This window comes from Ictidomys tridecemlineatus, chromosome 10, assembly GCF_052094955.1.
Source record: "Ictidomys tridecemlineatus isolate mIctTri1 chromosome 10, mIctTri1.hap1, whole genome shotgun sequence".
Taxonomy (NCBI): Eukaryota; Metazoa; Chordata; class Mammalia; order Rodentia; family Sciuridae; genus Ictidomys; species Ictidomys tridecemlineatus.
The window spans coordinates 122514751-122530718 of NC_135486.1; the positions used below are offsets into that span (position 1 = coordinate 122514751).

A 15968-nucleotide genomic window follows, 5' to 3' on the forward strand; every position below is an offset into this window, starting at 1 on the left:
CTGAGCCATAACTGCAGCATCTCTATTTCTTGATTTTAGTGATGATTAAATATAAATGCCCTGTTCCCAAATCTACTTGTCACCTGCCAAGATCATACAGTGCAGAAAAAAAAAAAATCAGGTATAATACACAGAGAATTCTCTAGAAGTTGTGTTTTCTGGAAGGGCAAATCACGACCTGCTTGTGGGCCCCTGCTACAGGCAGGACTTGTGGGTGGCCCAAGTCCTCCCCGCAGTGGCTGGAGTGCTCCTCTTTCCACATGGTGGGCAGCGGCCAGGGGTGCACTACAGCGTGGACCATGAATGTTCCCCACAGGCCACGTGTCAAGAGCTTCGCTAAGGTACACACTGGCACGTCCAGTACGTGGCAAGGAATCTCACCATGTGTACAACTATGACATGCCAATCAAGACGGGAAAGGCAGCATACCTGTGGTCACAGGCTGGTGGGAGGCTGGGAGGGGATGCCAGAGCCCCGGGTCAAGCCCAACCCAGAGTCCACTTGAGACAGAGGCTGGGTCTCCTGGGCCCCTCTTAGCACTATGGAAGCTGGCATGCAGTCTAAGAGCCAGTGCCAAGTGTGTCCTTGGGATATTTCCCCCAGGGTGACTGCAGAACCCTGGTCCTTTCATGTCTTCTGTTTCCAGGCATGAGCTGAAGTCCACCAAGTCCTCAAGCCATGGTGTGCTGCCCAGGACCAACAGGTCAGACTGAAACCTTTTTTTGTGTGAACCAATTATCTCAGCCTTCGTCACAGGAAAGCTGGCTATTACAGGAGAGTCCCCGGATTCCCACTGTCACTCCTCAGAGTAAGCATGAGGAAGGAGTCCTTAGTCCAGTGGTCAAGCTGCCCCTTCCCAGCCCTGCCCTCACTACCACTGTGTGCGTGGCTGGGGAGGGTGAGTACTTCTGAGGAGGAAGTAAAATGTGGACCTACTAGAGAACCCAAATGTGAGGACTTTATGGTAACAACATCTGTTTTCCCTTGGACTCAGGGTACAGATGCAGGTGAGGTACTGAAGCTTATAGCTAATAAGATCTCTGTAGACCCTGCACTATGGGTGGTGCACTCCTCTAGTCCCAGCAGCTTGGGAGGCAGAGGCAGGAGGATCACAAGTTCAAGGCCAGCCTCGGCAACTTAGGGAAACCCTGTCTCAAAATAAAAAAGATGAAAAGGGATGTGGGTGTGGCTCAGTGGTTAAGCACTCCTGCGTTCAATCCTCAGTACAAAAAAAGAAAAAAGGAAAAGGATCATTGTAGAGATGAATGAGGAAGGAAAAAAGGCACAGATCATTCCTGCTCAGAGCAAGAGTCACCTCCTCTTCACACACCTACTTTATTTAGAAGTGAAGGTTAAAGTCATGGTTTAAAAACAGAAATCAGGGCTGGGGATGTGGCTCAAGCAGTAGCGCGCTCGCCTGTCATGCGTGTGGCCCGAGTTCGATCCTCAGCACCACATACAAACAAAGATGTTGTGTCCGCCGAAAACTAAAAAATAAACATTAAAAAAAATAAAAATAAATAAAAAAAAAATAAAAACAGAAATCATATCCAGGTACCCTCGAGGAAGAGAGGACACAAAGTTCGGGTAGTAGAGGAAGCCAAGGCCTTGCCTCGGCTGGGCCAGTCGAATCACAGGTCGCAGCCAGCTGGGGAGGGGCCTGCAGGAGTCTGGTGACCAGGGCAGGGCCCTTCTCCTCCCAATGGACATGCATCCCTCACCCGAAAGGCTTAGGCTGGGGACCAGTTTCTCCCTCTTTGCAGATAAACAGGCTCTTGATGACACCCTGCCCTTCACAGGGACAAAACCACACTCCAGGGCACGCGACCCGGCACAGGGCCGGAGCAGGCTGGTTTCTCACCACAGCCCTGAGAACGGGCACCTTCCTTCTCTCCAGATGCCCCTGTTTGCATGTGAGGGCAGCCTTGGTGGGCACCAGAGACTGGCTTCAGGGCAGCACTTGGGGTGGCCATGGACAGGATCCGCCTGGGCCGCTGGGTTCCTCTTGCCCTTTCCCCCACAGCGCAGCAGGCTGAAGGCCAAGGCCTTCCTCCCCACCTGCAGTCCTTCACAGAGGCCACTGGAGGGCAGTGGCCTCCCCTCGGACAGCCCACATGTTGCTGTGGGGCCTGCTGCTGTACAGCTGCATGGCACCATCTGTCCCCTGGGCTCCAGTCAGGGCCTCGCTGTGTTGCCCCGGCTGGCCCTGGACTCCTGCCTCAGCCCCCAGCACCAGGGACCACAGGCGTGTGCCACACACTGGACCTAGGGGTGCTGTCTAACACTGTCCCCTGGAACACGTGCCCTTTACAGACTCTCAGGTAGACAGGGCACGGCCCTGAGCCTCAGGGGGACAAGGTACTGCCATGGGAGGGCTCCACTCCTGGGGATGGCACTGTGCAAGTCCTCCCCCACGCAGGGGAGGCTTGCCCTGTGTGCCCAAGGCTCAGGCCAGAGGCCTGCGGCAAGCGTGATGCAGGCTCTTGTCCAGTCACAATGACCCGAGTAGTCAGTGACGCAGCTGTGGGGCAGAGCCACCCAGCACCTCAGCCCTCACCTATGGCAACTGACCCTGGTGATGACCCCCAGGAGCACCCTGACAGGCGTGCTGGCCAGAAAGGTGCCCAGCTCTGCCCTCAGGGGATGTGTGTGGTGACACCAGGAGGAATGTCCTTAAGGAGCACTGTGGGCTGGGAGGACTATACCCTGGAGCACATCTTCCCCAGGGTTCTTGCCAAAGCCCAGAGCTGTGTGCTATGGGGAGGAGGCTGGAGAGACCCCTGGGTCTCCGCAGGCCCTGCCTCCTGCTTCCAGTCTCCCACCAGGCAGAGCTCAGCTGTTCACCTAGTGCAGCACCTGAAACTCCTTATTTGTTGGCCAAGTGAGGGGCAGAGGAGGGTGAGAGCGAGTCTCTGAAAACAAGCACAGCACCCTGTCCTAGTTCTCGACCTCGGAGCCATTGGAGGGCACCGGGGCTCCAGGCACAAACAGGCTAGGGCAGGCCCATGAGCACCCACGGAAGCACCCCTTGGGGCACAGACACCAACGCAGTACAGAAGACAGGGACCCAGGTCACTGCCATGCTCCTGAGTTCACTGCTGTTCCCACCTTCCCCACCCTGTAGTAGGTTTCTTCCAGAATTCCAAGAAATGCCCTTCCCAGCCCAGCCTTTTTCCTGTTGGCACTGGGGACTGAACCCAGGGGTGCTCTACCGCTGAACAACACCCCCATCCCTTTTTACTTTTTGAGACAGGGTCTTTGTAAGTTGCTGCCTCAGCCCCCTGAGTTGCTAGGGGGGCAGGTGTGCTCTACTGCGCCCAGCAAAGCCTCTCTCTTTCAAGGACCATGAGATGCGCTTCATCTTCACACAAGAGCAACAGCAAAACAGTGCCCCAGAGGCCTAGTCACTTACACCAGAATCATGTGGACAGCAGGCACACGGGAGGGCAGCATCTCAACTCCCCCTGGAGGAGGCACTGCAAGCTGCTTTGTCTCAACCCCTGAAATGACACTGACCTCACCCCATGTTCTGTCCTCCAGCAAGTGTCAGAACAGGAAGGTCACAGCAGCCTGAAGGGTAGCCCTTAGCAGCCCATGGCACCGGGCGGCCAGTTGAGGGGCGGGGGTGTTTCAATGTGGCTTTGCTTCAGTCATTTTTGTTGAATTTTGTCATGGCTAGCACTGCCCCACAAGGTCTTGTCCTCCACCTGCCAACTGGAAGGGAAGGGCAGCTCTTTGGCAGGCACTGGCTGGCCACCCCCTCAGCCATGGACACGCATCCCTTCTAGTGGAGGGCCTTGGGTGGCCCTGGGAGCTCTCCTAACCACCCTTCCTGGCCCCTGAGGTCACAAGGATGGCCTGGGAGACATGGCTTCCACAGATGGCCACTGCACACCATCACCCAGTGGCATGGTCACCTGGCCCAAGCTTCTCAGAAGAGAAGTGCATGCTGGGCCCCAATTCCCTCACTCGCCTTAGGAAGTGCACCAGGAGGCAGAGCAGGTAGACAGACGTGAGTGTGGAGGGCACAGGAGGACATCTAGGTACACCTGCTCCACTAGCCATGGGAAGAATTGCAATGATTATGCTCCTCAGCATGAACAAAGTTCTTGTGCCACAAAAAAGTAGAAAGGTCACTAATTAAAAGAAAACAAAGGATTTTTTGTTGTTGTTGTTTGTAGAAAAAGAAACCCACATGATTCTGACAAGTCTTTGCTGACTCCCCCTCACACTGAGCAGGACAGGGGGCAGGTACAGTGGGCACTGCTAGAAGCCCCAGCACTCAGGACACCCCCAGACACTGCACAGGATGGGGGCAGTTGCAACGGGCACTGCTGCAAGTCCCAGAACTCAGAGGACTGAGGAGGCAGGATTGTGTGAGCCCAGGAGGTCAAGGCCAGCTGGACTCAATAGGAGGGTGAGACCACTTCTAGGGAGGAGCCTCAGGCTGGTGCCCAGTGTCCCCTCGGCCGGTCTTCCTGCCCTCAAGCCTTGTCTCCTCCCCTCCCCACAGTGGCAGAGAATTCACCACTGAGGACAGCATGAAGAATGGGGAAATGAGCATCTCCAGCAGGAGCCAGAGGGACAGTGTCCTTGGCCAGCACCCTGCAACCCGGGCAACCTTTAGGACCTGCTCCTGGGCACGAGTGACCCTGGGCAGACCAGTTTTCTCCCATCCTCAGGTGTGGAGGACAACAGCCGAGCTCCCTGATGCTCATAGAGGTGCTGGGTAGGAAGCCAAGGGCCCCAGGGGGGCACCAGACCAGGTACTCCTCTGGAAGCATCTGATACAGTCCCTCAAAGAGGTGCACAGGAGCAGCAGGAAGCCCCATCAAATGGACAGCCTCCCTGTCAGAGCAGGGTCAGTCACTGCAGGGATGTTGGCTTTGGAACAGACGACTGTGTTCTTGAGAATGAGAGGAAATGCGAGTCTTGGACCAGGAATGACAGCCCTGTCCTCTCAGACCGAGTTTCCACCGTCCCACCCTCCCAGGAGTGAGATGGGAACTCCCTGGACTCTCCTCCCACTGGGATCAGGATGAAGGACTCAGCCAGGGTCCCGACACGGCCCTCTCTTCCTCAGTAGGATATAGCCACCTCCACCTGAGCTTCTTATTGGCTACTTAGTGCAGTGAGGCTGAGCTCAATGATGCTCTCTTCCTTGGTTTTTTTGAGACAGGATCTTGCTCTGTTGCCAGGCTGGTACTGAACTTGGGCCTCATGTTGTCCTCCCACCCCAGCCTCTTGAGCAACGGGGACCACAGGCAAAGCCCAGTCCTGGCTCGTCAACTCTTCACATTTAAGATCTCTCCCTCTGGAGTCACCCCGAGTTGTCCAGGACACTACTGTCAGCAAGGAGCCCGATGCGGGAACATGTCTACCCTACAGGGGGCTGCACAGATCTCCTTGGAGGATGAGAGCCCACTGCCCAGCTAGGGCCCCAAGCTGCAGACAGAGTGACATGAAAACAAGTGACAGAGGCCACGGAGGGCCCTCCTCTGCCGACGGCGGGGGGGGGGGGGGGGCAGGCCTGGGCACTTCTCCAGAGCAGACCCTGGGGGAGGGCATCGGCAAGAAGAGCAATAGGGTCTGGAAAGGCCCCTCCAGCTCAGTGTGAGGGACCTGGATGGGTGTCAGGGTGTTCTGGCTGGCAGAAGACAGGCGTCCCAACCGCTGCACTCCCGTGATACTGAGAAGACGCCCTGCTGTAAACATGGTGCTGTCCTATGGCCGTCCTGGTATGTGGCTTTGGCAAAAAGGGCCACATCTCCAAGAGGCGCAGGGAGCTGTTCTGAGGAGGTCTCCACACCCCCTGCCAGGGCAGGCGCAGGGCAGAGCCCACACACCTGGTCCACATGGCTGCCCTGGGCCCAGGAGGGCACCCTCATGCCCATGCAGCGGCCTCTCGGGCAGCAGCCTCACCAGAACCTCTCTCCACCTCCTGCTGAAGCCCTGGCTGGACCCGGCCAGCCACAGGTGCAGGCTGCCATGCCCAGGAAAAGGCGTGGGAAACCCGTCCCTGTCCTGAGGGCCACAAGCCCTGAGACTAGCCCTGAGGCTGCACCTGTCCCAAGAAGTTGTGCCTTGGGACTTGGTCCTGCCTTGGGTTCTGGGACAGCCACAGCCCCTGGATTCCGGGACAGCAGAGCCACCGAGGAGGGGCAGGCCTCCCTCGCTGCTCACCACCAGGTGATCTTGAACTCGTAGATGGGGCGCTTGCAGTAGTAGTGGTTGACCAGGTGCTTGTCGCACACCCCAATGCACTGGTGGTCCACCGTGAGGCCCTGGGCCGCCAGGTCGGTGACCAGGCAGTGCAGCAGGTCGTAGACGTCCGCCACGGCCTCCCAGGGCCCAAAGGACACGTCCACTTCACAGTGGTGCTCGAAGAGCTGACCATCACTCTCACTCCGCTCGAAGCGTAGGGAATTGAGCAGTGGACACTCGTACGGCGTGATGGGCATTTCCTCCTTGAAGACGCAGACCTTGAGCTTGGCGAAGCGTGCCTTGCGCTGCACCGCCCGCAGCCGTGCAATCTCCACGATCCGCTCCAAGTGGTCTACGGGCAAAATAGTACCAGTCATGGGCAGGGCGGCAGGGGCCGAGGGAGCGCCCGGACAGCGGGACGCCAGGACTGAGGCTGAGCTGGGGCGGGGGGGCTGGGGGCCCACTGGCACAAGCCTGAACAAGGTCACGAATCCTAGAGCAATAGGGGGCCAGCGGCAGAGGCTGCCCTCCGAACGCTGCCCCACAAGCCAGCGGCCCCTTCAGCCTGGGCCGGAGTCTCCAGCACCACCCAGGGAGGATAGAACCTTGGACCCCCTTGCTCTGGCGGGAACCCAGGCCCCGGAGACCCAGGCACTGACTCACGCCCTATGACCACCCCCCCATCCGGGGCCCCAGACCCACAGGGCCCTTGACCCTTACCTTTGTAGTAGGGCATGAGCCCCAGGAAGGCCTGGCGCACCTTCTCACCCTTGAGCGGCTGCACGTTCTCCAGCTGCTCCAGCAGCGGCCCGATGGCGTAGTACTGGGCCTCCTTGTGCACGGCGCGCACGCGCTCCCGGGGCGGCAGGTCTCCTGAGCGCAGGAAGTTCAGCACGTCCCTAAGCGTGGAGAGGACAGGGTTGGCTAGAAGCCCACCAGCCTGGGCTGGAGCACAGGGCCTGGACCAAGGCCAGCAGTGCCGGGTGGTTAAGTGAACATGACCTCCACTTTTGCAAAATAAAATAATAAAGCGCCTCGCAACGTCTCACGCTGACACGAGAGCATCAGAAAACTCCCAGTGGTGTGACTAGTTGCCTTAGTCAGTGTCGTTGTTACTGTTGTCCTTATTAGGAGCTCACAGGTACGGTGAGAAGATAGGATCTTTACATGCACATACAGATGTACGGCTTTCACATGGAAGGTCACGACTGAAGCAAGTCCCCAGGTGCAGGAAGGAAGGAAAGATGGCTGAGAGGGGCGTCCAGCTTACCACCCAGCTGCAGCCCCCACCCAAATGCACCCACAATGGGGACTGCCCCAGGAGGCACCCGCACAGCCTCTGTGGGTCCTGGAACAGGAGCTGCACACCTCTGCTTAGGGTGCACCACTGGCCACTGGGCCCCGCAACCGGGGGTCTTCAGCAAACCTTCAGGCGCTCTGAGAAACAAGACCTCAGGGCAAGGCCAGCTGAGAGTGCCACCTGCAAACAAAGACCTTTTTATAGTTCACGAGTGAGGTGACACTTTGTTTTCCCAGCATCAGAGGCAGCTGACAGCCCACTGGGACACCCAGATGCTTCAAAGCAGATCACTGGCCAGAAGCTTCTTGCTGAGCACAGAAGTGACCCTTCCCCCAGTGCGGGCAGCACAGAGGTGCGGTGGTGCAGTCTGCCTCCCTGGACACGTGCTTCAAGGTCAAGGACCACACTAGTTCTGAGTCATCTCCACACTACTGAAGGAACAAAAATCCCAGCCAAATACTCTGAAGAGCACCTGGCCAGAGGTCACACCAAAGCTCCTCCATCCTGAGAGTCCATGAGGCAGCCCTAACTCCTCCTGTCACCAAGAGAAACTGAGGCAGAGTCCTAGGATCTTTATGAAGCCTTTCCTTCAGAAGGGCTTTTCTTTTTTGCCCTTGAGTGTTCACATCTTTTAGTGTTAAAATCACAGGAACAAAGGGTTGGTCTGTTTAAGACTTTTCTTGGCAAACAGGTATGGCATGCCGGTCAGCCCCACCTCAGCTGTCTCTTGATGTGGCCACGTTGAGCCCAGGATCCCAGTGCTGGGTGAGATCACACCTGGCCTCTCCAGGCAGGTGACTACTACCCAGGAGTCAGACTGCACAGGATAGATGGGATTTGTTTTGGTTTGGTTTTGATCTGGGTGTTGCAGCCAGGGGCTTAACCACTGAACCACATCCCCAGTCCTTTTATATGTTTTATTTAGAGGCAGGGTCTTGCTGAGTTGCTGAGGCTGACCTTGAACTCACGATCCTCTGCCTCAGGCGTGCAACTGGGTGCCCAGCTTCCGTGTTTCATCCCATCCAGCTGGTGTGTGATGCTGGGATCTCTCTGGCTGTCCTGTCTCCACTGGCAAAGCGACTCAGAATTCTGCCCCAATGCATGAGCCCATTTACCAACCCCATGTTATTTCCCTGCCCTCTAGGTGCCAGGTGCCATGCTGAGGCCCCAGACCTGCGCATGTTACTCCCCTGCCCTCTAGGTGCCTGGTGCCATGCTGAGGCCCCAGACTTGAGCCCAGGTCACTCTCTTGCCAGGACTGCAAAGTGGACAGTGGATGGAGACGTACCCAAAGTGTGTGCCATCTCGGTCGATGAAGTACCGGCCCTCTGCATCTGTGGGGATGTAATGTCGCCCGCTGAACATGGCAGCCAGCATGGTGTCCTCGTAACGCCGCAGAGTGGACAGGCGTGTTGTGAAATGAGCCCCTCCGATGTTAAGGGGGACAACCTCAGGAAACTGGAAGGAACAACCAGAGCCCTCAGGCAGTGGGGGCAAGTAGGCTTCCCACCTGCAGTCTGCTCGGTCTGCTGCTGCCACCTGTCCGCTCAGCCTCTGCAAGCCGAGCCCTGGTCTGGACGGTCCTCTCTTTCCCCTCCCTCCTCCTCCATCTTCCAGTTGCTAAGTCCTGCATCCCACCCGGGAGCTCGTAATCAGGCCTCTGCTCTCAGAGTCCAAGCCCTCCCTGTCCTCCCTGCACTTCCTCAGCTTGTTGTCCTCCTGCCCTGGCTCACGCTGCCTTCTGTGACCACTCTTCCTCTGTCCACTAGTCAATGAAATCACCCCAGCTGGAGGTGCAGGCTGTGCACTGCAGAGAGGACCTTAGATGGAGGTGACCTGCCAAGCTGCCAACCCATGGGTCTCCTCTTCTGATCCACTCCACGCACCAGGCAGGTCCTTCTCAAGGCTCCTGTCCAAGTCCCTTCTCTGTGGGTCTGGCTGCTCCACTGCCCCTTCTGCCCAGCACACTCACCCCCACTCCACGCACAGCCCTGCCTCAGCACCCAGCACAACATGCTGCTGACCTGCTCCACTAGACCTCGGCTCACCAAGGGGACAGCCTGCTGGCAGCAGAGATCAGCAGATGTCTGCTGAGGGTCCAGCCAGTCCTTGTCCCTCCCTTGCTCCATTCCTGTCCCACTCACTCTGCAGAAAGAGACGATCAGTCCCCAGTTCACCTGAGGCCCGGGAGGCAAGGGCTTGGGGAGGACAGAAAGACAGACTTGCTCTGGGAAACTCAGAGCCCTACAATGTCAGGCGGCCTTCAATTGCCGTGGCTCCCACCAAACTGCAAAGAAGCCAGGCCTTTAACTTCCCCAAGGCTTCCTCCAGGCCAACTAGAGTTCTATCCCGGCAGTGCAGTGGCGTCTCCCTGGCTCTAGTCAAAGTCTCTGTGCATCCATTCAAGCAGTCACATAAAGTTGGATGTAAAGATGTGACGTGATACACACCTAAAACCCGGCTCACAGTGAAGACCTGAGGTTTACAGATGGAGGAAGGAAGGAAACAAGCAGATTTTGTAGGTATGTGCTGACTCCCATGCACCCAGAGGGTGCTTCCTCTACATGCCTTCTTCACCCATTGGATGTGCACACCAAGGACTCAAATACTGTTTTGGAATAATAATACTTTATATTTCTGGAGCTCTTTTAATCTTTTCTAAGGATATTTGATACCAAACTATGTATTTATTCTATGTTAGGGATGAGAATTGAAACAGATGAAAAAAAGCTGCAGAGAGTATGTGTAGAATTTTGCTTGTCTTCACAGGTTTCCAAGATGCCAGGCATTCAGGGCTCTAAGTCTTGCCTGCACCTGTGTCCTCCCCAGGTGTGTGTGTGTGTGTGTGTGTGTGTGTGTGTGTGTGTGTGTAGGGGGTGCTGGGAAATCAAGCCCAGAGCCTTACACCTGCCAGGCAGATGCTCTACCACTGGGCTACAGCACCATCGTGAAAAACAGTAATGGAGGGCTGGGATGCAGCTCAGTAATAGAGTGCTTGCCTAGCATGTGTGAGGCCCTGGGTTCAATCCCAGAACCACAAAGCAAAATAAAACAAAGGTAGATGGGTGTGGGGGTGTGGTGGCACACACCTGTAATCCCAGTTATTGGGGAGGAGGAGTCAGGAGGATCACAAGTTCAAGTCCAGCCTGGACAACTTAAGTGAAATCCTGTCTCAAAAAAAAAAAAAAAAAAAAAAGAAAGAAAGAAAGGTAATCAAAACAGTTTTGGTGCTCACTCAGAGCACTGGCGCTCCAGTCTGTAGGTTTTGTGCCCTTTCCCTCAAGCCACACCATTTCCTCAATGACAGTGCACAAACTATGTCTCTGCTGGCTATTTTTCCCAGCTGCAGAGAGTATGTGTAGAATTTTGCTTGCTTCACAGGTTTCCAAGATGCCAGGCATTCAGAGCCCTAAGATGCTCTTTGCAGCCCAGGGCCTCACCCAGCCCAGCCCTCCGTGTCCAGCAATACTCCTAGCCTCTGACTTCAGGGTCCACCCTCCTTACCCTTTCCCCTGAGGGTCTCTTTAGTGATAGTATGGTACACACAATTAGAACCAGTGAAGCCACAGTGCAGGGGCACGGAAGCTGCTGGGGGAGACTTCTCTTCCTGCATCTGCTCCTCACCTGCAGGTAGCCCTGCCTGCCCCTGGGCAGCCTCCCTGGCTCTATGGAAGACCCCATCATCTCCTGGGAAGAGCTGGCTCACCCATCCCACTCCAGACACAAACTTAGGATGCAACCTCCTGGCCTCTGTGGACTCTGGCCAGCTGGTGTTGGAAGGAGGGGTAGGGACACGCCTGTCCTGCCACACCCCAGTGGGCTTTGCAGGAGAGCAGGGAAGCTCCAGTTGCACCTGCTCTCTCAGGTGGGCCCTGCCAGCACCTGTTCCCCAACCCTGCCCCAGCCCCAGCCCACCCAAGTGGGTCCTGCTGCACCCCCCCTTTCAGTCTTGCCTGCATCTGTCCCCTCCCCAGGTCGGTCCTACCTGCACCTGTCACCTCCCCAGGTCGGTCCTGCTTGCACCTGTTCCCCCCTTTCAGTCCAGCCTGCACCTGACTCCTCCCCAGGTTGGTCCTGCTTGCACCTGTCTCCTCCCCAGGCGGTGCTGCCTGCACCCGTCCCTTCCTCAGGTCGGTCCTCTGCACCTGCTCCCCTCGCCCCGCCCCAGGTCGGTCCTGCCTGCACCTGTTCCCTTGCCAGGTCGGTCCTGCGTGAATCTGTCCCCTCTCCAGGTTGGTCCTACCTGCACCTGTCCCCTCCCCAGGTCGGTTCTCCCTGCACCTGTCCCCGCCCCACCCCGCTCCAGGTCGGTCCTGCCTGCACCTGTCCCACCGCCCCGCCCCGCCCGGGTCCGCTACCTCCTGTGGCAGCAGCGGCAGCGCGTGGCCCGCCTGCGTGGCCGTCGGCGTGGCCGGCTCCAGAAAGTCGTCCTCGGCGTCGGAGCTGGACATGGCACCGTCAGGGCGACGGCTGTCTGGCTCCCGCCCCGTGACTACCACCATCCCTCTGGCTCTGGGCGGTGGGCGCGGCTGCGGGCGGGGAGGGCGGTGGCCGCGGGCTCTAGCGCCGGGCAGCGCGGGGCATGACGCGGCTGCGGGGCGGGCGGAGCAGCGGAACCTGCGCGGACCTAAGGCGGTGGCTAGCAGCGCGGCCCAGGAGGCCGATCCCCGGCCGCCTCCTGCCATTGGTCGAGGCCGCTGCGACTCCGCCCTGATTGGCAGCAAGCTTGCCCAGTGGCGGAGGCAGCGCGAGAGGCCTGCGCGGGCGCGGCCTATGGGAGCGGGCCTGCCCGCCTGCCCCGCTCCGATTGGCGCTCCGGACGCGGATGCGCGTTCGCGGGGGCGTGCTCGGGGCGGGCGGGGCAGCTCCCCCAGAGGACGCGGCCCTGAGGCTGGAGGATGCAGCTTGGGCACCGCGCTAGACCCTCCGCGTGGATGCGCGGTACAGTCCGCCGGCGTCCCGCTGAGCCCTTGCGTTTCGTTGCGTGACCCGCGTTGTGGGCGGGGAAGCCGTCTGGGCCGGGTCGCCCTCCGAGACCCTCCTAGGGGTGGAGGCTGAAGATCCAGTGCCTCACGTGATCCTCCGGAGTTGGCAGGAAAGGAAAGGAGGCTGAGAGGACCGGAGTCAGGGAGGTTAGCGACAAGCGGCTGGCGCAGCACTTCCACCGCTGGGCCAGTCGCACTCCGGTTGTAGGAACTCCCTAATCCAGAGCTGCGTCAGAATCGCTGCAGGGGCCTAGTGCAGAGGCCAGCTCCGGTGTCGCCCCAGCACCGATCCGGCCGCCTGGCGCGCCCCCTCCAAGCAGCACCGCCCCATAGTAAGGCCCCCGAGGCTTCCTCCTATCTGCCATTTCGCTGTAACCTTTTCAGAAGTACCAATAACAAAATTTCCTCTTTTCACCCTTACCATTAGGATGTTTCAGTTTGTAGCAGAAATCTCAGCCAAAACTGGTGTAGAAATCTCAGCCAAAAGAGTGTCATTATCTTATGTAACAAGAAGCCTGCGCAGATCTAGGGTGGTCCCTTAACTAACTCAACAGGGGCCTTAAACCAGCTTCCTTGGTTCATCCACTCTGCCAAGTGGCCTCCCCCTCAGGAATCCATGGGAGAAGACCACAGAACTGGGCTGGGCTGTGGCCAGTGGCAAAGTACTTGCCCAGCGTGTGTGAGGCACTGGGTTAAATCCTCAGCGCTACATAAAAATAAAGGTACCGTCCATCCACAACTCTGTGTATCTATATTTCTAAGGATATTGAAGGATCCCGGGGCGGTTGGGACGCGGCCCCAAGGCTAGAGGATGCAGTTTGGGCACGGCACAAGGACATTTTCCCTATCTGAAGTTCTTCCCCCATTTGCCTTCTTGAACCTGACTGGCACTTGACCCCCCATCTAATGGGTCAGCTGACCCCAATACAATAAGCCCCAGAAAAACCTCTGTTCACAGTCCTGTCCCACCCTAATGGATCATATGTATGAGATATATATGAAGACCACAGAACTCAGGGGTCATCAAGGAGATGGTTCTTCTAACACTCTGAAGGCAAGGCTGCAGGGACAGGCTCAGAGTGGGAGGAGGGGAAATCTGTGTGCAGTCAGCTTTATGTGGCTGAAATGTCCGGCAGTTTCCATATCTGCTGAAGATTTCTGTTAGGAATGAAGTTTCCCATTTGGTTTTGTTTACTAGTTCTGGGGAAATCCAAGGTCAGCAGCTGGGGTGAGGGCTTACAGGGTGAGTGGGAGGGATTATGGCAGGCTTTCTGGCAAGACAGGGCAGTTTGCTGGCAGCAAGGATTTCCAAGCCAGATCACAACAGGGACCAGGGAGCCTTGAAGGAGGCCTGTTACTCCCTGCCCATGCAGAGGCTGCAGCTCTGAGATCCCAGGCAGGTATAGCCCTGGGACTACTTCTCCAAAATCCAGCCACAGGAGTGGCCCACAGTCAGCCAGTCTTGTGATGGGCAACTGGATTTCGTGTCTGCTTTCTGCCGTGGCCCCCAAGGAAAGCACTTTCTGTCTTTCCTTTAGAAAACAGTTTTTGTATGTTGACAAGTTTTTGAAGTGCTAATCAGCTTCCGGTTTTCTATCGTAATTTTAATTCAATGAATATTTTAACAGAAAAAAATTCATTCCTCCACTTACCTTGTCTTTATTGTAAATTTGATGTAGATATTTTAGACATATGAATGCTTATGGTCCATCATATAGTAAGTTCAAACCCATGGCCCACCCGACTCCAGCCCATGAAAGGCACCTGACTCCTACCATTAGCAGGAACCCCTCCAGGGCATCCCACAGAGGCTACCATGGCATGCATGCTGTGTTGAGCTGGACAACACAGCACCAAAAAGTGCAAAACCCCACGTGTTAGAGGGAAACTGTAAAGAAGACATCCCCTACGGCCCCCACGGCCCCCACCCCTGTGGCGCTGGCCCTGGCAGAGGATCTGCCTCCTCGTCCAGTGGGCACCACGTACTCGCTCCTGACAGTCATTTCTGTTTCCCAAGCTGAACCATCAAGTTCCCACTTGAGCAGTGCAGCTGATCCTGGCTGTTTGGGGACGTGCAATGAGTGGAAAGCTGTCCTTTGGCCGCTGCAAGGAAGAACCACTCTCCAGGGCTATTCTGTGACAGCTCTGCTGCGGACTTGGTATCACGTCAGCTCTTGTCACTCTGCCACTGGAAGCCCTGTGGGGACTCCTTTCTCACATCCTGGCAATCACGCCAGAGTCGCTGGGCTAGGCCTGGCTGTCCACTCTGTACAGCCCGCCAGGGCCTCCTTCTGAAGAGGGGAAGAAGAACATGTGCCCCAGTGAGGTGTGGGCGCTCTGCTAGCACCTCGAGTTTGACTGAGGACACATCCATCTTGGCCACTAGATTATCCTTCTGTCCTTCCCCAACCCCATCAGCCTGGGCAGCTCTGCCTTGCTGCCCCTGTGGAGGCTCAGGGTCTCACCACGCGCCTGCCCCCCCTTCCACCTGAGACCCAGCCCTCTCTGGGACACCTTCAGGCTTCTCCCCTGCCTTCTCCAGCACCCATGGCCCTGTGAGCTGGTCAACTGCTGGCCCCTGGTGCCCTCATGGTGTTCTCATAAGCTCCTTTTCCTATTTCCAAACTAACCCCTCTCTTCAGGACCCCTCCTCATTCCAGGAGCCCCCTCCCCAGGGAAATGGCAACTTGGCTAATTCCCTCACTGGAGGCTCTTGCTTGCTCTCAGTCTGTCTGCATGACCCTCCACTTGAAGGAAGAGGTGCTCCGTGCTGGGTTTGAGGCTAATTCTCCTCACTGGAGGCTCTTGCTTGCTTTTCCAGGATGGAAAATGCTCCATGCGTTGACCTTCCTTTCCTCTGAAAGTCCAGTCTTCTGTCTCTTTTGGCTGCTGTGGCTAAGGCCTATTTCACTCATGGGCCACTTGCTCTTTTACAAAAGCAAAGCCTTCTTGATCTGCAGCCTCTTGCAGGTAGAGCACTGCCTGGTGAAGTAGGAATCGTCACCGTTCACCATGACCTCCTACTCATTGCCTCCCACGGAGGCTGGGCTCTGACTGCCACTTCACTGAAGTCCGGAGTGGCTTTCTGATACCAGACCCAACTACTGTGTTGCCCTTTCTGTGAGCTCCATGTCTAGGAGAGACTGGGGAGGTGACATTGGAGGGTCATCATTCCTGTGAGCTCCAGGTCTAGGAGGGACTGGGGAGGTGGGGCCTGAAGGTTGGCCTTCCTATGAGCTCTAGGTCAAGGAGAGACTGGGAAAGTGGGGTTGGAGGGTTGGGCTTCCTGTGACCTCCAGTTCTAGGAGAGACTGGGGAGGTGGGGCTGAGGTTCTGCCTTCCTGTTAGCTCCAGGTCTAGGACAGACTGGGGAGGTGGAGTATTAGGTTGGCCCTCCTGTGAGCTCCAGATCTAGGAGAGACTGGGGATGTGGGGCCAGAGGGTTGGTCTTCCTGTGGGCTCCAGGTCTAGGAGAGACT

The 15968-nt window shown here is 57.1% G+C and overlaps 1 protein-coding gene across 3 annotated transcripts; it reads right to left on the reverse strand.

Annotated features, from left to right (window-relative positions):
- Nucleotides 1–1299: 1299 nt before the first annotated feature.
- Kctd7 (potassium channel tetramerization domain containing 7) lies at nucleotides 1300–12182 on the reverse strand. 3 transcript variants are annotated; one of them, XM_078023971.1, is made up of 6 exons: nucleotides 11863–11943; nucleotides 10594–10671; nucleotides 8793–8962; nucleotides 6925–7103; nucleotides 6184–6556; nucleotides 1300–1487 (listed from the first exon to the last, which is right to left on the reverse strand). In XM_078023971.1, exons 3-6 carry the CDS (start codon nucleotides 8879–8881, stop codon nucleotides 1421–1423), a joined length of 708 nt encoding a protein of 235 aa, XP_077880097.1. In that variant the 5' UTR covers nucleotides 8882–8962; nucleotides 10594–10671; nucleotides 11863–11943; the 3' UTR covers nucleotides 1300–1420. The 3 variants fall into 3 exon arrangements, with proteins under 3 accessions (XP_077880097.1, XP_077880095.1, XP_077880096.1); XM_078023969.1 differs by lacking the exon at nucleotides 10594–10671 and having other exon boundaries at nucleotides 11863–12182; XM_078023970.1 differs by lacking the exon at nucleotides 10594–10671 and having other exon boundaries at nucleotides 1300–6556; nucleotides 11863–12180.
- Nucleotides 12183–15968: the final 3786 nt, after the last annotated feature.

Bases quoted from the DNA above. Each gene is read 5' to 3' on its own strand.
- Kctd7 (XM_078023969.1), bottom strand. From the start codon at position 12,006: ATGGTGGTAGTCACGGGGCGGGAGCCAGACAGCCGTCGCCCTGACGGT. The intron at 8,963-11,862 runs GTAGCGGACCCG...TGTTCCTTCCAG, and splicing joins TGCCGCTGCTGCCACAGGAG to TTTCCTGAGGTTGTCCCCCT. The intron at 7,104-8,792 runs GTACGTCTCCAT...CTCCACGCTTAG, and splicing joins CGAGATGGCACACACTTTGG to GGACGTGCTGAACTTCCTGC.